The sequence below is a fragment of the Salarias fasciatus genome, chromosome 8 (assembly GCF_902148845.1).
Source record: "Salarias fasciatus chromosome 8, fSalaFa1.1, whole genome shotgun sequence".
NCBI classification, from domain to species: Eukaryota; Metazoa; Chordata; class Actinopteri; order Blenniiformes; family Blenniidae; genus Salarias; species Salarias fasciatus.
In genome coordinates this window covers 10,413,673-10,429,690 of record NC_043752.1, presented here as the reverse complement: position 1 = coordinate 10,429,690, position 16,018 = coordinate 10,413,673, and the positions used below count along the sequence as shown (strand labels likewise).

At 43.6% G+C, this 16,018-nt stretch overlaps 1 protein-coding gene and 1 long non-coding RNA gene across 2 annotated transcripts; both read left to right on the top strand.

Moving 5' to 3' along the window:
- The first annotated feature begins 1,854 nt into the window (after window positions 1-1,854).
- LOC115393082 (alpha-N-acetylgalactosaminide alpha-2,6-sialyltransferase 1-like) lies at window positions 1,855-10,717 on the top strand. The gene is made up of 9 exons (XM_030097904.1): window positions 1,855-2,037; window positions 2,120-2,333; window positions 2,586-2,748; window positions 3,118-3,280; window positions 8,956-9,094; window positions 9,186-9,289; window positions 9,379-9,462; window positions 9,728-9,827; window positions 10,303-10,717. Exons 1-9 carry the CDS (start codon window positions 1,937-1,939, stop codon window positions 10,498-10,500), a joined length of 1,266 nt encoding a protein of 421 aa, XP_029953764.1. The 5' UTR covers window positions 1,855-1,936; the 3' UTR covers window positions 10,501-10,717.
- A 2,424-nt stretch (window positions 10,718-13,141) lies between these two features.
- LOC115393083 (uncharacterized) lies at window positions 13,142-14,087 on the top strand. The gene is made up of 2 exons (XR_003931923.1): window positions 13,142-13,695; window positions 13,790-14,087. It is a non-coding gene; the product is annotated as an uncharacterized LOC115393083 (long non-coding RNA).
- The last annotated feature ends 1,931 nt before the right edge of the window (window positions 14,088-16,018 follow it).

The following is a 16,018-nucleotide window of genomic DNA, read 5'->3' as shown; positions in this document are numbered from 1 at the left end:
TACAACCAGCTGAAAATAAACTCTGACTGCCTAAAAAAGCCGATCGAGATGCCGTGGTCTGACTGCAGAGCAGAGACGCTACTTCCATGTAAACAAACAGAATGAATGTGCGCAGCGGCGCAGTGTGATGACATCATCGCTTCAGCGCTCCCGGAGAGTTGCTCAATCTAGCCGGTTTACAGACTTCCCAATAGCGCTAAGTGATGCTGACTTAATAAATTTACATGTATCTACCACGCCACAACAAACATAAGAGAAAAGAGCGTCTGTAACGGCTGCATGTCGGTGCCCCGCCCGCTGCCGTTATATGGATATGGGAGCATCTAATTATCTCCGCACCAACTGCAAATTACACGAAAGTCAAACGGGTGAGTAAATGTTGTTGTGACGAATGTGAAATAAGGTCCAGATTGTAAAAACGACCGTTCCCCTTTAACAATGGCTATCCTACCACGAAGTGAATTTGGAATGCTAGACCATCTATCGAGGTCAGCTACTACTTTGTTTAATTATTGTCTGTATAGAAGAATAAATATCGATCCCCAGATAAATAAAGTTTTTAGTAACTGGAATAGAAGCAGGGATGGGTGCATTACTCATGGCATGATTTAGAGGCAGCAAGGCAGATTATATTATATTATACAGAATATTTAACGGTCGTCAAAACATGAGGGATACTCTGCACTGGGTTATTTAAATATAATAAAATGTCATCAGCATACAATGAGATATGATGACAGGTATTATTAATAGAAATGGGAGAGATTACGGAGGAACTGCGGATGATTTGTGCCAGTGGTTCTAGAGAGAAGACAAATAACAGACGACTGAGAAGACATCCCTGTCTTGATCCTCTTGAGATAGGGAAGGGAGGAAAACTACTTTTACCTGTGAGCACGACAGCTGTTGGATTCTTATAGAGAGCTTTTATCATGTTAATGAGCAGGGTTCCAAAACCCATTGACTCGAGCACTGACCACAGAAAGGGCCACTCTAGACAGACAAAGGCCTTCATTGCATCTAGGGAAAGGACCGCAGCAGGAGATTTTAAGGTGTGGGCGCCCTCTATAACATGTAAAAGTCTTCTAACATTATCTGTGGCCAGTCTAGACTTTATAAACCCCGTCTGATCACAATGAACCAGTTGTGTCATATGAATTTGAAGCCACCGGGCCAGTAATTTTGCATTCAAAAGCAAAAGAGGCCAGTAACGAGAACATTCTACTGGGTCCTTTCCCTATTTAAGTAGTAATGAAATTAGTGCCGAATTGACATCTCTAGAAAATAAACCCTCTTTGATTGAATACTAAATAATACCCAGGAACGGCGGACCGACCAGATGCAAAAAAGTAAGGTAGAATTCGGGTGGAATGCCATCCGGTCCTGGAGATTTACCTTTACGCATATCCCGAACAGCTGCTTCACATTCCTGGAGTGTAACAGGGCCATCTAATTTTGCAGCATCATTATTATTCAGGCGAGGTAATTTAGTGAAATTCAGGAAGCTAATGCAGGCATGTTCGTTGAAATTATTTTCTGATTTATACAGCTCGTGATAAAAAAGGAGCAAAAGAAGCACTTCTTTTGGGTCAGACTGTATAATGCCCTCTTTATGTTTAATACAAAAAATATCAACGAAATGCTCATCCTTCCGAAGTTTTATAGCTAACAAATGACTGGGTTTTGAAGAGTTAAAGTAATAATTTTGCCTTGTTTTGTGCATAAGAAATTCAGAACATCGCCTGAGCAGAGAGTTTATCTCCTCAGAACGTAATTTTGTGGAGACAGGGTTGGTTAGTGCTCTGTGAGTCAGCCCTGCCCAATCGCCTTGATGATAAGGTAACACCCCAGGCAGCTCACCTTTGAGCATATTGTTGAAGGGAAAACAACCTGGCTGCTTGTTAATCAGCCAAATCAAATCCTCTACTGCTCAGGAATGTCTTTTCACATCTTTAAGATTTTCGTACTTCTCCTTTTTGTATCAGTGATCTCTATTACTTGTTTTTTAACATGGGGACAAACATCCAACAGCCACAGGTAAGCAAGTTTTCAACTGAAGGAAAGTACTTCATTTTTTTCTGGTAAATTTCATGATGTGGTGTTTGATGTTCGTTTTCAGCTGGACAAGTTTCATGAAGAAACATAGAGGAAACAGAAGTTCACTTGAAAATCAATTTACAGTTTTGGACAAAGGTGAAAATGCCACCCTGGTGACAGAGCTGAAACCTAAACCTGAAACTCCGATGCCCTTACTCTACAAAAAAATGTTTGAGAAGGCTCCTGTGTGGGATTTTGATGATGTTTATAACCAGGATGTCCCCCCTCGACCCGCAGTAAGCATGCAAAGACAGGATGGGACAGAAACAAAGCACATCAACGAACCTTACGGGTGTGGGGTTGAGGAGGCTGAAATATGCTCATTCATCAGTTTTATGCTCGCAAGCATGATTTGTTTCTTCTTTTACATAAAGAGGCTCGATTGAATGTCGTCGTTCTTTATTTTTGTTTTTGTTAGACCCTCATCATAAGGTTTAAAGTCAGTTCATCGTTTTCCTGTTCATTTTGTGATGTGTTTTTCTTCTCAGACGTGTGCCCAGTCACTGAGAAACTCAAAGGATGAATTCTTCATGAAGGCTTTTCTTCCCAACGTCCGTTTATTTCTACACAAAGACAGCATCAACATGAGCGAGTGGAACCGGCTTTCACATTTTAACAGTCCCTTTGGTTTTATGGAGTATAAATACGAGGGTAAGTAACTTGAGAACTTTTCATCATTGAACAGAAACATGTCTTTTATTGGCTTTTATTGGAGAAAGACTGGCTGTAAGAAACTTAAAGTCATCATGGGATGATCACCAGACTTTCTTTTGTCTCTGGATTTCCAGAGCAACCCTATCCAACTGTCTTCGTAAAGTAAACAACTGTAGCACTCTGAGGTCACTTTTCTTTATGTTTAGCAGATGTGATGTGATTAAAATTAGATTAGTCTCTGACAACAAACGCAACAATGAAGTCAAAGGTCCAGGTAAAATATCATCTGAAACGGGCAATTACTGACACAGCCAGCAGTAAAGCAAACCCTGCAAAAACATGCTTTGTGTTTCTTGCTTTTCACAGATGTGATCCCTGTCCTGAAACTGATTCCAAAGCCCAAAGAGCCACTGCTTTCCCCCAAACCAGGGAGCAATGGCTGTGTGCGCTGTGCAGTGGTGGGGACTGGAGGAATCCTCAACGGCTCCAAAATGGGGGCAGAGATTGACGCTCATGATTACGTCTTTCGGTAAGGAAAGCTAAAGTGGAGAACACTTTTCTTCAGTTTAGAATCAAATGATTTGCGATGGACTTTTAAAGCAATGCGACCAAATTGAAATCAGTCATCGCCGCTGCCGATGACATAGGCAGAAGCGGCAATTGTTTGCCGAAGAAGAATGTTTTTCTTACATTTTAAAACTTTATTAACTGACAAAATACTGACATTTATGAACTTCTTTCGTTGGGGACGCCGCCATCTTGCTGATCTTGGAAGGCTTCCTGAGAAATCTGTCATTGTCATCTAGTGGTGGCCGGTGGCGCGGGGCGCTTGTTTTGTTCGCCTGGACCGTGACTGGCAGGCGGGGTTAGTTTGCTTCCGTATTGGCGGGGGCACTCCTTTCCCACCCGCGCATTCCAGGCAGGCAGTGTTGAAGAAACCAGTTTATTGAAAATAATCGTCTATCTGTTGTGTTTGGAATGCGCCTGGAATGCATGGGCGTGGAAACGATCGATCGCATTTTTTGACATTACTACTTGCTGAACCATCAGTGATTGATGTACATGTTTATAATAAGTGCATGCAGACATCTCCTGTATTCCTATTTTCCTTCTGTGGATGCTGCCTGCCCTTCGTAGTCTGAGAAATATCATCTGGGTGGGATGTTTTACTGAGCTGACACTCTGACTGACCAGCTAGTGGAACCGTTTCAGATGTGAGATGCTGTCAGCGTGACAGTCAGCCTGCGCCCTGATGTGACTGAACAGATTAAATATTTCATTTTAAAAGCTACAGGTTTATTTACATTTGAAACCATTAAAAGTTCCTTAGTTCGGACCTTGTTGACACTGCACGCTTTCTATGAAAGATAAAGATGTATGAATGTTGAGTGACCTGTTTGAGGAAACCTCTCCTGTTTAGAAATAGATCAGATATTTACTTGATCACAATGGCTTGTTCTTTGTGACCTTTGTTTTCTTTCTTTTTGCTAGTTTTTGCTCCATGTGAATGCCTCACTGTCATCACCCTCCACCCTCCTCTTTAAATAGCTTGATCCTAAAATTCATGTTTTAACACTGTGGGGTTTCGTTGCAGTTTATTATTCGTGGTTATCTGAGCATCCGTTATCCATATGCCAGTGTGTGCATGCTGAAGTTTGGGTTTGATGAGAATTTGAGGGGGGAGCAAGTAATTCCAGGATGTTTGATGAACAGTTTGTATTGACCGAAGGAGTGACCAAAAATCAATCACTCAACTTTTTGGACAACCGTAATAGTTTGTTCAATATCGTCATTTATGCTACTAAATGGGAAAAAGCACAACAAAGCAAAATGAAATAATTTGTCCGATTAAACGTTTTCCTTCATGTCAGAATTTAAGAAGCAAATCTTTTAATTTGTTGAATTATGCCACAAAGGAGAAATACATCCACGTGAGCATTCCTCTCACAGTGGTTTCCAGGCTTGGATTACAAAATAAGATCATTTTACAGTCCCAGTCTGCAGAGACAGCTTATCGTCAATGAGGTTCACATTTCAGGCCTTGATAAAGTTCACCTCATTGAGTACCTGGCTTCATATTGTATTCTCAAGTTGTGAAAAGGACAGGTGTGGTTTTGGTTGTTATTCAAACAGAAAAGACCAAAAGTACAGACGATGCATGTACAGACGCTATAAACATATTGGGAAGAGACATAATCACTTAGAAAATTCAAGATTTGTTGAATAATCAATAAACTTTATATGAACAACTGAGCTCTTTGGAAGTTAAGTTGATTTAACGTTTCATGGCGAGTCTGCCTTGTCTACGATGGTGACATTCCTTCCAAGAGTCACTGCCAGGTCTTGCACAAGATTCAATCTAATCTAACATCTAACATTTAACATCTAATGCAGGTAGTAACATAAAAGCCACAGATTTTACGTGGAAAACAAAGTTACTTAGTAACAAAAGTAAGCTCAAATGGAAACAAAAATAAACTAAACTGGAGGTGTCAATCCACAAACACAAAGGCCAAAAGGCAACTAAGGCTATGTTCACACTGCAGGCTGAAGTGACCCAAATCTGATTTTTTTGCCCCTATGCGACCTGTATCGGATCTTTTCATGACAGTCTGAATGACACAGATCCGATTTTTTCAAATGCGACCCAGGCCACTTGGATATGTGGTCCTGAATTCGTTACGTATCTGATCTTTTGCCATGCGACTTCAGTCTGAATGGCCAGGTCGCATTTGTCCAACCTGCACGTCACGATACGGGGCGCCGAAGACGTGTGTCTTGCCGTGAGTGTTAAAAAAAGGCGCTCGCAGACGTACATTAAAGGTGCATTGAGGAGTTTTACAACCTTAAAAATACTTATTTTCCACCATAAATATGTTACACATTTTTAATGATGTGTACAATGTGCCCTGACATATTCATTACAAGTACCTCTAACAGCGCTAAATTGTCACTTGAAAGTTGCAGTGCCGGTCCGGCACCAGCATTTTTTTGGGGAGAATTTGAAAGGAATGACGTAATGCGCGCTCCGGCTTGTTCAGTTTCGCTTTGTCCGCCATTACTCCGCCAGATGCTTAGTGAGCAACAACTGAGCAGGATCTTCCAGAAATTAAGAAAAGACTGTCTTCTAGCACTGCCACAACTCCAGCACAGACTCCACCAGGTAAAAGAAACTTCAATCTTACTTGAGTGCTTCTAAACGAGCGAAGACGGAGTTCCCCTCTTCCGTGCACGCGAGCCACAGGGACGAGTTTTTCACTAAGCTGCATTACGCCCAAGGCCTGCAGGGGGCGCTGTTTCGCATAAAACGTGCAAACTCCTTAAGGCACCTTTAAGGAAGTTGTTGTCATCCGAAAATTATTAATGAACTCCGTATCATTAAAGCTCACATCACTGTCCCACCACTCCTGGCTGCGTTTCTCTGTTGCTACCACTGCCCCACAAAACGCCATGGCCAAAAACCTGGCTGTCTTCCTTCTCATTCGCTAAATTCTGCAGCGCCAGGACAATGGAGAGAAAAAATATTAATATCCACATGCGCGCTCTCTCTCTCTCTCTCCCTCTCTCTCACACACACACACACACACACACACACAGAAGGAGCTCGGCGCGGCTAATTAGAAGCGCTGCGCTCAAGTGATTGCTCAGTGTTGAATTGTAAGAATGCTGTTTGATCAGTTCTTAAATAAATCGACGCTTGAAAAACTGCAGATTCTGTATGTTGTTTGTGAGTTCCGCAAACACTGAAGTGCGCTGCTGCGTGATGTCGTTCTGTCCTCTTCTGCGCATGCGGGATTCCGTTCAGACAGGAGATCACATACAAGTCGCATTTTATTGTAAATGTGAACGAACTCGCAAAAAGATCGGATTTCACAAAAAAAAAATCCGAATTGAGCATTAAGCCCTGCAGTGTAGCCTTAATCTAATGGAAATACAAGAAAGATTCCTGAAACCAAAAACACAGAATTGAGTGTGAAACAGAATTGAATGCCTCACTAAATTACACAGTATGGAACAGTGAATACAAGAAGCACGTGAGCATGGCTGGTTACAGCCAGCTGCCAGTCAGTGTCCTCCCAGCTGCTTTTATTTGTTCAGGAGTCACTGCCAGGTCTTGCACAAGATTTATACTCCTCTATAAATAAATGTTAAATAGATAAATTATTCCCAACAGCTAATCCAGGCAGTAACATTAAAGCTAGGGGCGACGATCTTGGAAAACTAGCATGTAGCATGAATGTAGCATCTCCCAAGGCTCCGCCCAGCTCCCACCCCATTGGAGGAGCTCCCGTTGGCAGCGAACGCAAAGGACGCGGAAGCGCCGCGCGCGCACGCGGGAGCGCCACTCGCACAGAATTTGTGATCGCCTCCAATGTTATTAACCTTTCTGACTGCCCGCACACAACGTGCATAGGAGCGCAGCAGCGCACGCTCCGCTTCCTTCTATTTTTCACGCGAGCCGCGAGCGGCGAGAGCGCCTTGACAACGCGCGCGCACTGAACCAGGGCCAGTGCACGCCATTGAAATGTACGCGCAGGGGGCTGGTAAAACGGCGAAGGGATTTGATTGGTTCCTGAAGAGCGGTCCGCGCCTTCCGATTGGTCGGAGTTTTTACTGTCCTTTGGCCGCTACAGTGGTCAGATTTTTTCCGCACCCTTTTCTGTCCACATAATGTATTGACTTCTCCTAGAGGGCAAGGAGCATTTCGCTCAGTATGACTAAAAGTGCTTTTGGACAACATCGTCTACCCTAGCTTTAATAAGGCCACAGATGAATGGAAATGAAAGTTATTTATTAACAAAAGTAAGATTAAATGGTAACAACAATAGACTTTAGACTAGAGTTATTGGTTCACAAGCGAAAGGCCAAAAGGTAACTAAAAATAAAATAAATATAACAAATACTCCTGAAACCAAAACACAGCACTGAGTGTCACAAACACAGAATCGAGTGCCTCACTAACTTACACCGTAAAAAGTTAATACAAGAGGCACATGAGCATGGCTGGTTACAGCCAGCTGCCTGTCAATGTCCTGCCAGCTGCTTTTATTTCTTCAGGTGGCTTGTGGAATTGACTGACAAGCTGCCCTCTCGGCAGGCTCCCCAGGTGCAGGCAATGAGGCGATTTCTTTGTTCTGCAGCAGCAGCAACCTGGGAAACCACACTCATACAGACACACAAACCACAGTCACACACTTAGGGTGGAAAAATGGGAGACAATTAATTCATTAAAAAATGCTAAAAGCTCTTTCAAAAAAAGAATAGTGGATTTTCATTTGAGTGGATTTCCATAGGTGCTCAACCCTTCGACAGTCTCTCTTCAGCGAGTAAATACTGTCATTAATCCAGGGGGCGGGCTTGGTTGCTGGGGCCCGTCTTGTTTTGAAACAGGCCAAATCATCCAGAACAGTACTGCAATGTTCATTAAAAGAATATACCAAGGTGTCAACATTGGTGTATTAGAATATTAGCATTAGAACGCTGGCATCAGATGTTAAAGTCTATGCTCCGAAAATACTGCTTTGACACAGGTGAGAGGTGGGATGAAGGAATTCCAAAATGTCTTATTTGTAATGATGTTCAGGAATCCTTAGGATTCAGTCCTGCAGAGCTCGTCTTTGGTCTTAGTCCACTCAAGTCCTTAAAGGAAAAATGTCACGGGTGCGGTGGAAGGACCTACGCGCAGGCAGCCAGGTGGAGTTCAAACTCATTTATTTTTAGGAACAGGAACGCTGGAATGCAGGAATACAGGAACGCTGAGCTGAGCCGACATGCAGGCAAGGACACAGAAGCACGCAGACAGACCCGCAAGGAGCCGACAAGACACACCAGGGGAGCAGGACTTGATAGGGGCAGACACAGGTGTGGCACATTAGGTGGTAACGAGGCAGGCAGGAGAAACATGAGGGCAGACAGAAAACAGGAAGACAGGACATGCACAAGACAAAACAGGCCCCGAGTGCCCCAGGGACACAGGGCGTGACAAAAAATTCCTTTCCTCTGAAGCCTCCAGTGAGCAAAATGTACACACTTTTGTGAGTAAGTTCCGGGAGCGGTTGCACTGTGCAAATGCACTCGTTGAAAAGTGTCTTCTGTCCTCCCAAAAAGTGATCAAGTGCCGTTATGATCGTTTCGCTGTCCCTCGTCAAAGGCAGGGTCATTCTGTGGGATGTCTTTGTCCATGTTGGGATGTTTCTCTGTCAGGATGAATGGCGCCATCACAGAGGGTTATGAGGAAGACATCGGCAAGAGAACCTCGGTGTACGTCCACTCGGCACACTCAATCGTCAAATCACCTGTTTTGTTCAAGGAATACGGATACAAATCTGCTCCTCATGATAAGGTACAAGGAGTTAAAGACGATGCTGTAACATTGACCTTTTTCCCCCACACACTCAGAGAAGGTGAAATGTTAGATTTACTCACTTTTCCAGGGTATAAAGTATGTGATGATGCCGGAGAGGCTGAAGGATATCCAGTGGCTGGAGGGTCTTCTCAAAGGGAAGAGAGTTGCTGCTGGACCGTTCCGCAAAAAGACGTGAGTATGGACTGTTTACAGATGAAACTGTCCATCCATCCATCAATCCATCATTTATCCATCCGTGTGTGTGCATTTGAACCCATCAGCCCAAGGCTTTACTATTCGGGGCAGTACAAAAAGACTCGGTTCTACGTTCTGCATCCGGACTTCCTGCGGTACATCAGGAACAGGTCAGCCTCCTGAACACAATCTCAACCAAGCTTTGCATGATTTACCAACTTATGGAGCGTTACACAGTACAGAAAAAAAAAGGTTCTGAGTTTGTGTGAATGAGTAACCAAACAGGTGTCCCTACAGCAGTGGCTGCCCAGCATATGCTTTTATCTCATTAATGTAGCTGTTATCATGGATTTCATCAGTCTTCTACTGATCAAAATGTGTTGAATGTGCAAAAAGCGAGAATTATTCTGATGGTTTCTTTTTCATTGCCTCCAGGTTTCTGAGTTCACCGGAGCTGAAAACCGAACGCTGGCCCTCGATCCGACCCACTAATGGAGCCTTCACCATCTTCCTGGCTTTGCACACCTGTGACACAGCAAGTTCACATCACTTTCTTTTTAATACTGACCTGATTACTAAATATTATTTCTAACATAGTAACTATTCCTAAGGTTTCCATGAGCTCAGTGCCTTTTAATGTTATCACTATTTCACTAAACTCCTGATTAATCCTGAATTCGGAACAAATACAAGCACATAAGTAGACAATGTGAATAATTTTGTGCTTTGGATTTTTCTTCCAAATAACAGAGCTCTTTGTCTTGACTTCCTTCAACATTATCAAACATTGAACCAAGTTGTTCACTAATGTGTCATAATATTCAGTAATATAAAAAGAATGAAACAAATAAAATCAATCAATCAATATAAACAAGTAACTCCAATAAAAAGGTAATGAGTCACAGCGAGCGATTGTTAATTTTAAGAAATATGTAACATCATGTCACTTTTTCATTATGAATACAAGCTGGAGTAAAAATAAAAATCTGGCTTTTTTATATCGCCCTCAGGTGGATGCATACGGATTCTTGACTAATGACTTTGAGAAATACTCCACCTACTATTTCCAGAGGGACACCAAGATAAACTTCTTTTTCCACCCCAACCATGATTTCTTGCTGGAGAGGGATTTGTGGATTGACCTTCACAACATGAAGATAATCAGGCTGTATCAAAGGAATGATACAGAAAAAGTGGAGCAGCGCTGAAACTCACAGTGTCTCTGAGGACGTCACGCACATAAGTAGGGGAGAGCCGCCATGGAAGTAACATTTTGCACGTTTCACTCTTTTGCTCAAAGATCCTTTTATCTGCACACGTAACATTTTCAGGCAACGGATCTGCAAATGTCTGCTATAATAAACCACTTCAAGTTTTCTATTGATGAAACGGTTCGGGAGTTATTAAACCGAACGTGGAAACGTTTCCAATGTTACATTTGGTGCGCCGATCGGACTAATTGTAACGGCATGCGTCATAAATGCAACAGCGTTAAAAAACACCATTAGACATGCCGTTTTCAAATGAAATCAAATATATATCATTGAAGCAACTGTTTTACATTCTTGTCATGACATGGGTGCGATATAAAATGTTGGCTAACATAGGTTTATCATTAAAGGTGCATTAAGGAGTTCTTCAACTTTAAAAATACTTATTTTCCACCATAAATATGTTACAAATATTCAATGATGTGTACAATATGCCCCGACATATTCATTGCAAGTACCGCTAACAGCGCTTAATTGTCAATTAAAAGTTGCAGAGCCGGTCCAGCACCAGAATTTTTTGGGGGAGACTTTGAGAAGATGTGACGTAATGCGCGCTCCCGCTGGCCTGATACGAGTTTCGTTTTGACCACCATTACTCTGCCAGATGCTTCGTGAGCAACAACAACTGAGCAGTACTGAGGATGGATCTTCCAGAAAATAAGAAAAGACCAGCTTCTAGCACTGCCACAACTCCAGCACAGACCCCACCAGGCAAAACAAACTTACATTTTACTCAAGCGCTACTTAAAGAGCGAGGAAGGAGTTCCCCTCTTCCGTGCACGTACAGCACCCAAGCCACAGACACGAGCATTTCACTAAGCTGCAGTTACGCCCAAGGCCTGCAGGGGCCGCTGTTTCATATAAAACGTGAAAACTCCTTAATGCACCTTTAAAACTTACCATGTATAACAGTTGCTGTGGTCTTGTTCATTCCTTGATAGTAAAAACATATCCATTACACCAACAAAGTTGACAAATTTGATTGATGGAGTCGTGCACTATGTTTTAAAATCCCGATCAGATTTAGAATAGCTGGATCGACAGGTGACTGGACACAAACATTGAAAAATGTGCCACATGAGAATGATATCTCTACTGAGTCCTACAGACAGTGACACCTACAGGGTTATCTATGCAACAACACTTAAATTCAATCCGGTCAAATCACACCATTGTCATTCTTTTCATGAACAATTTTATTTTTAACATTCGCCTACTATATTCAAAATAGTAGCAAAAGTGCACTAGCACCTTGAACACGGCACCAGACAAAGTGCTTGAAAGCCTTCTTAAGTTTACTTTCATTCTCACTTTCATTCTTTGTAAAACAGTGCAAAACTTGTATAAAACAGGGCAAAACATCTGCCATTGATTGAATGAAAATAGAAAATCAGGCAATGTAAAAAGATTAATCTTATGTAAACGTTTAAAGCTGGAACATGCTTGACCTCGTAGAAAGGAAAAATTCAAATAAAGCTTAAATAAATATTTGTAGGCCTACGCTACAAAATAGTTCATTTGAACTTTTAGCAATATTGTGCTTTCTCAACGACATTGAGGGAATTTGGGCCTATAGGCTCGGACCAAGCATTAGCCTATAACGAACAGTTTTCACATATTATCTTTAGGCTATAACTTATATACAACAAAAAGTTACCAATTTCTCTTTTCGAGTAGCCAATTATAACATCTCTACCTCCACTGGACACCACATTGAATTCAAACACTTGGGACTATAGGCAGAGAAATATGATCGAGCCAGTGGCGGACCGTGCATTTCACACTAAGGCCTTCAGAACAGATTCGTCTGAACCAATCCACCCCTCAATAACTATTTTATGTCTATAAAAAAAAAATCTTATTAAACAGATATGCATATAAAGGGTTGTTGCACAGCAGATAGATACACAATAAATGCCTCTGCTGAAGTGCACAAGTCTCCTACTACATCTGTGCACATACAGTAAGCATCAACTTAATAAAACAGCAATATTATTTAGGAAAAGAGGAACATTTTACTCACCAAAATCCAGATTATTTGTAAACAAAATCCATCCACCTTTCCTTCCTCAAAAAGAGTTAATTTGCTGTCATATAGATTATCCGTGCGTTTCAGTTCAATCAGCAGATCATTCTCCATTGCCATCAAACCCAGGGCTGAAAGTCAAGCTTGCCCTGTGGTATGTAAGTTTTAATTCTCTTCAGGTCTTCTTCTGCTTCTTCTCCTTATTCTTCTTTGGAACATTTGCGGGTAACGACCAACAACTTAGGTGCATACCGCCACCTACTGTATCTCTTGGTGAATGTAAATCAGAAGGCCTGGATATGCTGTTGTTATTGTACACTAGCGAGAAGGCGCTGAGTCGCCAACTCAAAATCTGATTGGTTGAAGCAACTGTCTGCTTGACGCTTCACTTTACTTTACTGGGCTATCAGAACGGACAGTGAAGGCCTCAGGCAGATTTCTTTTTGCCCTAGCAACAGATGATGCCTGAAATCTGATTGGTTAAATGATTCAATATGAAAAAAAAAACATGTCTGGAAGCAGCGCAACCACGGGAAAACTATGAAAGGAACCAGAACATACCGTTTGGAATCATTTAGTAAGTATTCATGGACAAAATATAATTCACATCAGTCTGTAATTCAGATACCTTTTAGGCCAGCAGAGAAGGCCTTGCAGGCCCTGACGGCCCACCACTGGATCTAGCAATTGTGACACTTGTAAACTGTCAGACCAGGTGTGCACTCTTCGTGGGCCCATTGTTCACATTTAATACATTGCACCCACACCTCCGCAGGCTGTGATTTTGTTGTTTTTATTTAGTATTTATTAATATGCAGTGCATTTTATTCATTTGTGTTTTTGAATGGACTGGCCACTTTACCTGACACATCCCCACAATCCCTCCAATCACTGAGCGCCCTGCGTAATCAGTGCACCTGTGTGCGCTGATCAGAGGGATATAAAGAGGAGACGACAGCACACGTGAGGTGTGCTCCAGAGACTCTGCAGTGGGTGGAAGCTTCAAGGGAGGACGGCACGCACACACAGCGGATCAGGACCACGCTGGGACCGCCAGTGCTCCAACGCGATGTACATGCAGAGGCAGGGGAAACCCTGCCTGGCCCGTGAGTACCTTGAAGGTTCAGTAGCACTGGTCGGATGAGCTGCGCTGAGAGCGTGGGCGTGTTCGAATCACTGCCACAGCTCTGTTACGCATAGGGTTCCAGACCCAGCCCGGAGGGAGCTCGGCGAGCAGGCGGGTGTGTGACGTCATACCCCCACGCATCGAAGCAGAGGAAGACGCCGCCTTCGTGGGGAGACCTGCCACGCGTGACCGAGGGATCCCCGGACTGGATCCCAGGAGCAGCACAGAGGACCTTGGAGCTTAGAGACCGACATTTGTTTTTTTTATTTATTCTTTTAGATATAGCCCCATTTGTTTTATTGAGCTGACTGACTGAACTGACTGAATTTTATTTGTGGGCTGGACTGATTTTAATATAATTTATTAGAGCGACTTCCTGTGTTGTGTTCTTCTTGGCAAGTGTGCTCACACCTGGTCAGACCCCTTTCCTTGACAGTAAACTTCAACCAGGTCAACTTTTCCATAACTCCACCTCACACCTGCACTAGAAAGGAGAAACTCTTTAATCTCATTGTACATTGTATAATAAGACCATTTTGACTGTAATGGCTTCAGTTTCAGTGTTCATGTCATATGTGGAAATGAATTATGATGCTTCTCTGTCAGAAGTACTGTTTGAAATCTGTATTGAAACCTGCTTTTGTCCTAGTTTTAATATATTTACATGGTAAAACATGATGTTCTAAAATACACCTTGTGGTGCCCCTGGACACATCATCAGTGATGTAACCTGGGGTCTTCAGGGGTTTCAGGTCTTTCAGCAATGAGACCCCCTCACCCAGGCACCCAGTCGGGGTTGATCAGGCCCCAACTTGTGTCCAGGTAATGCTACCCTACACGCCACGCCTCTTTCCTCCTGATCCACAGCCACCTCGACGCTACCTCTGCTGTGTCGCTGGCCGTCTTGATGGCCCTTCGCTTGCTGGATCCTGTGATGCCTAACATCTTATTGGCCTTGCAGAGGGATTGGCCCACAAATCCTCCACATCCCACTTCGATGGGTTCGCACCTTGCCCGCCAGCTGTTGTGCCGACATTGCTCCATTAGTTCGGAGTACTTTGCCATCTTCCGCTCATGGGCCTCCTCGATTCGGTCCTCCCATGGCACGGTGAGCTCCAGGAGAATCACCTGCTTTGTTGCCACTGAGGTGAGGACAATGTCTGGCCTTAATGTTGTCCTGGCTACTTCTTCTGGGAACCTCAGTTGCCTCCCCAGATCAACGGGCAGCTCCCAGTCACACGCTGTGGCCAACAGGCCCGATAAGGTGTTTTGGGCAGCCCCGATGGGGTTCGGCTTTCCAAAGCTCAGTCCATGTGACTTTTCGCTCCACAGCTTGCTCCCATCTTGTCCAGGCACCTTGCTGCCACAGCCCCACCATCTGGCTAGCCCGTTTCTCCTCTACTCCTGCTCGCACCTCCTCCAGGATTAGTGACCTCCTCTCCTTGCCCTGAGCCTTCTCTTAGCGAGGTGTTTTGCTACTGCCAAGGCCGACTCTTCCTTTGGCCACTGTGCCCACCAGCACCCTTTGCCGCAGCCTTGATTCTGCAATGTCCACAGCATTGGCAGCTCTCCACTTTCGTCCTGTCCTAACTTCAGTCCCTGCCTGTGCAACCTTCGGATCGCTGGACTCTTTGTATTGCAGCAGCTCCCTGGATCGTGATACCATAAACTCCTCGCTCAGGCTGCTGATGGGGAGCGCTTGTTGCTCTGACCATATAGAGCAATGCTACTCAGACTTCGCGGGAGACCAAGCCACCTACGGAGATACTTGCTCACCCTCATCTCGGAGCCTTCCACTGTTGAAATGGGGACTTCGTAGACCAAGAGGGGCCATAGGATCCTGGGAAGAATCCCATGCTGGCACAACCAGGCCTTAAACGTACCTGGGAGGCCAGACTTGTCCACCTTAATAAACCTTCAAACTTAATTAAACATTTTAATATCTTTTGTGATGATACATTGACTTACAACTAGTTGAATGACCCCTCTGTCATGGGCTGAGGGCGTCAGTATCACTTTCACTTGGACGACGAAACTGTGAGGAGGGTGGTAGGAACCCTGCACACTAAAAAACTCCAAATGTGTGGACTGCTTTACAGCATGCATCACATCATGATATAACATTGTTGAGACACCATTAGATTCATTACCTCGTCGCTATCCGTCCTTCACACAGCCACTGGAAACAAATGGCGAGTTCAGTCCGACAGCATGCCACAGGGAGCAGCATTTTACGATGCCAAGCGCTCGTCCTCATGGGAACTGGAGTATTCGTTCAGACAAAACACTGCCGCTTTTGTCCA

What these genes read in the sequence shown, in the direction of transcription:
- LOC115393082 (XM_030097904.1), top strand. Translation starts at nt 1,937, where the DNA reads ATGTCTTTTCACATCTTTAAGATTTTCGTACTTCTCCTTTTTGTATCA. An exon ending in CAAACATCCAACAGCCACAG is followed by an intron (nt 2,038 to 2,119) that starts GTAAGCAAGTTT and finishes GTTCGTTTTCAG; the next exon opens with CTGGACAAGTTTCATGAAGA. An exon ending in GCTCATGATTACGTCTTTCG is followed by an intron (nt 3,281 to 8,955) that starts GTAAGGAAAGCT and finishes TTTCTCTGTCAG; the next exon opens with GATGAATGGCGCCATCACAG.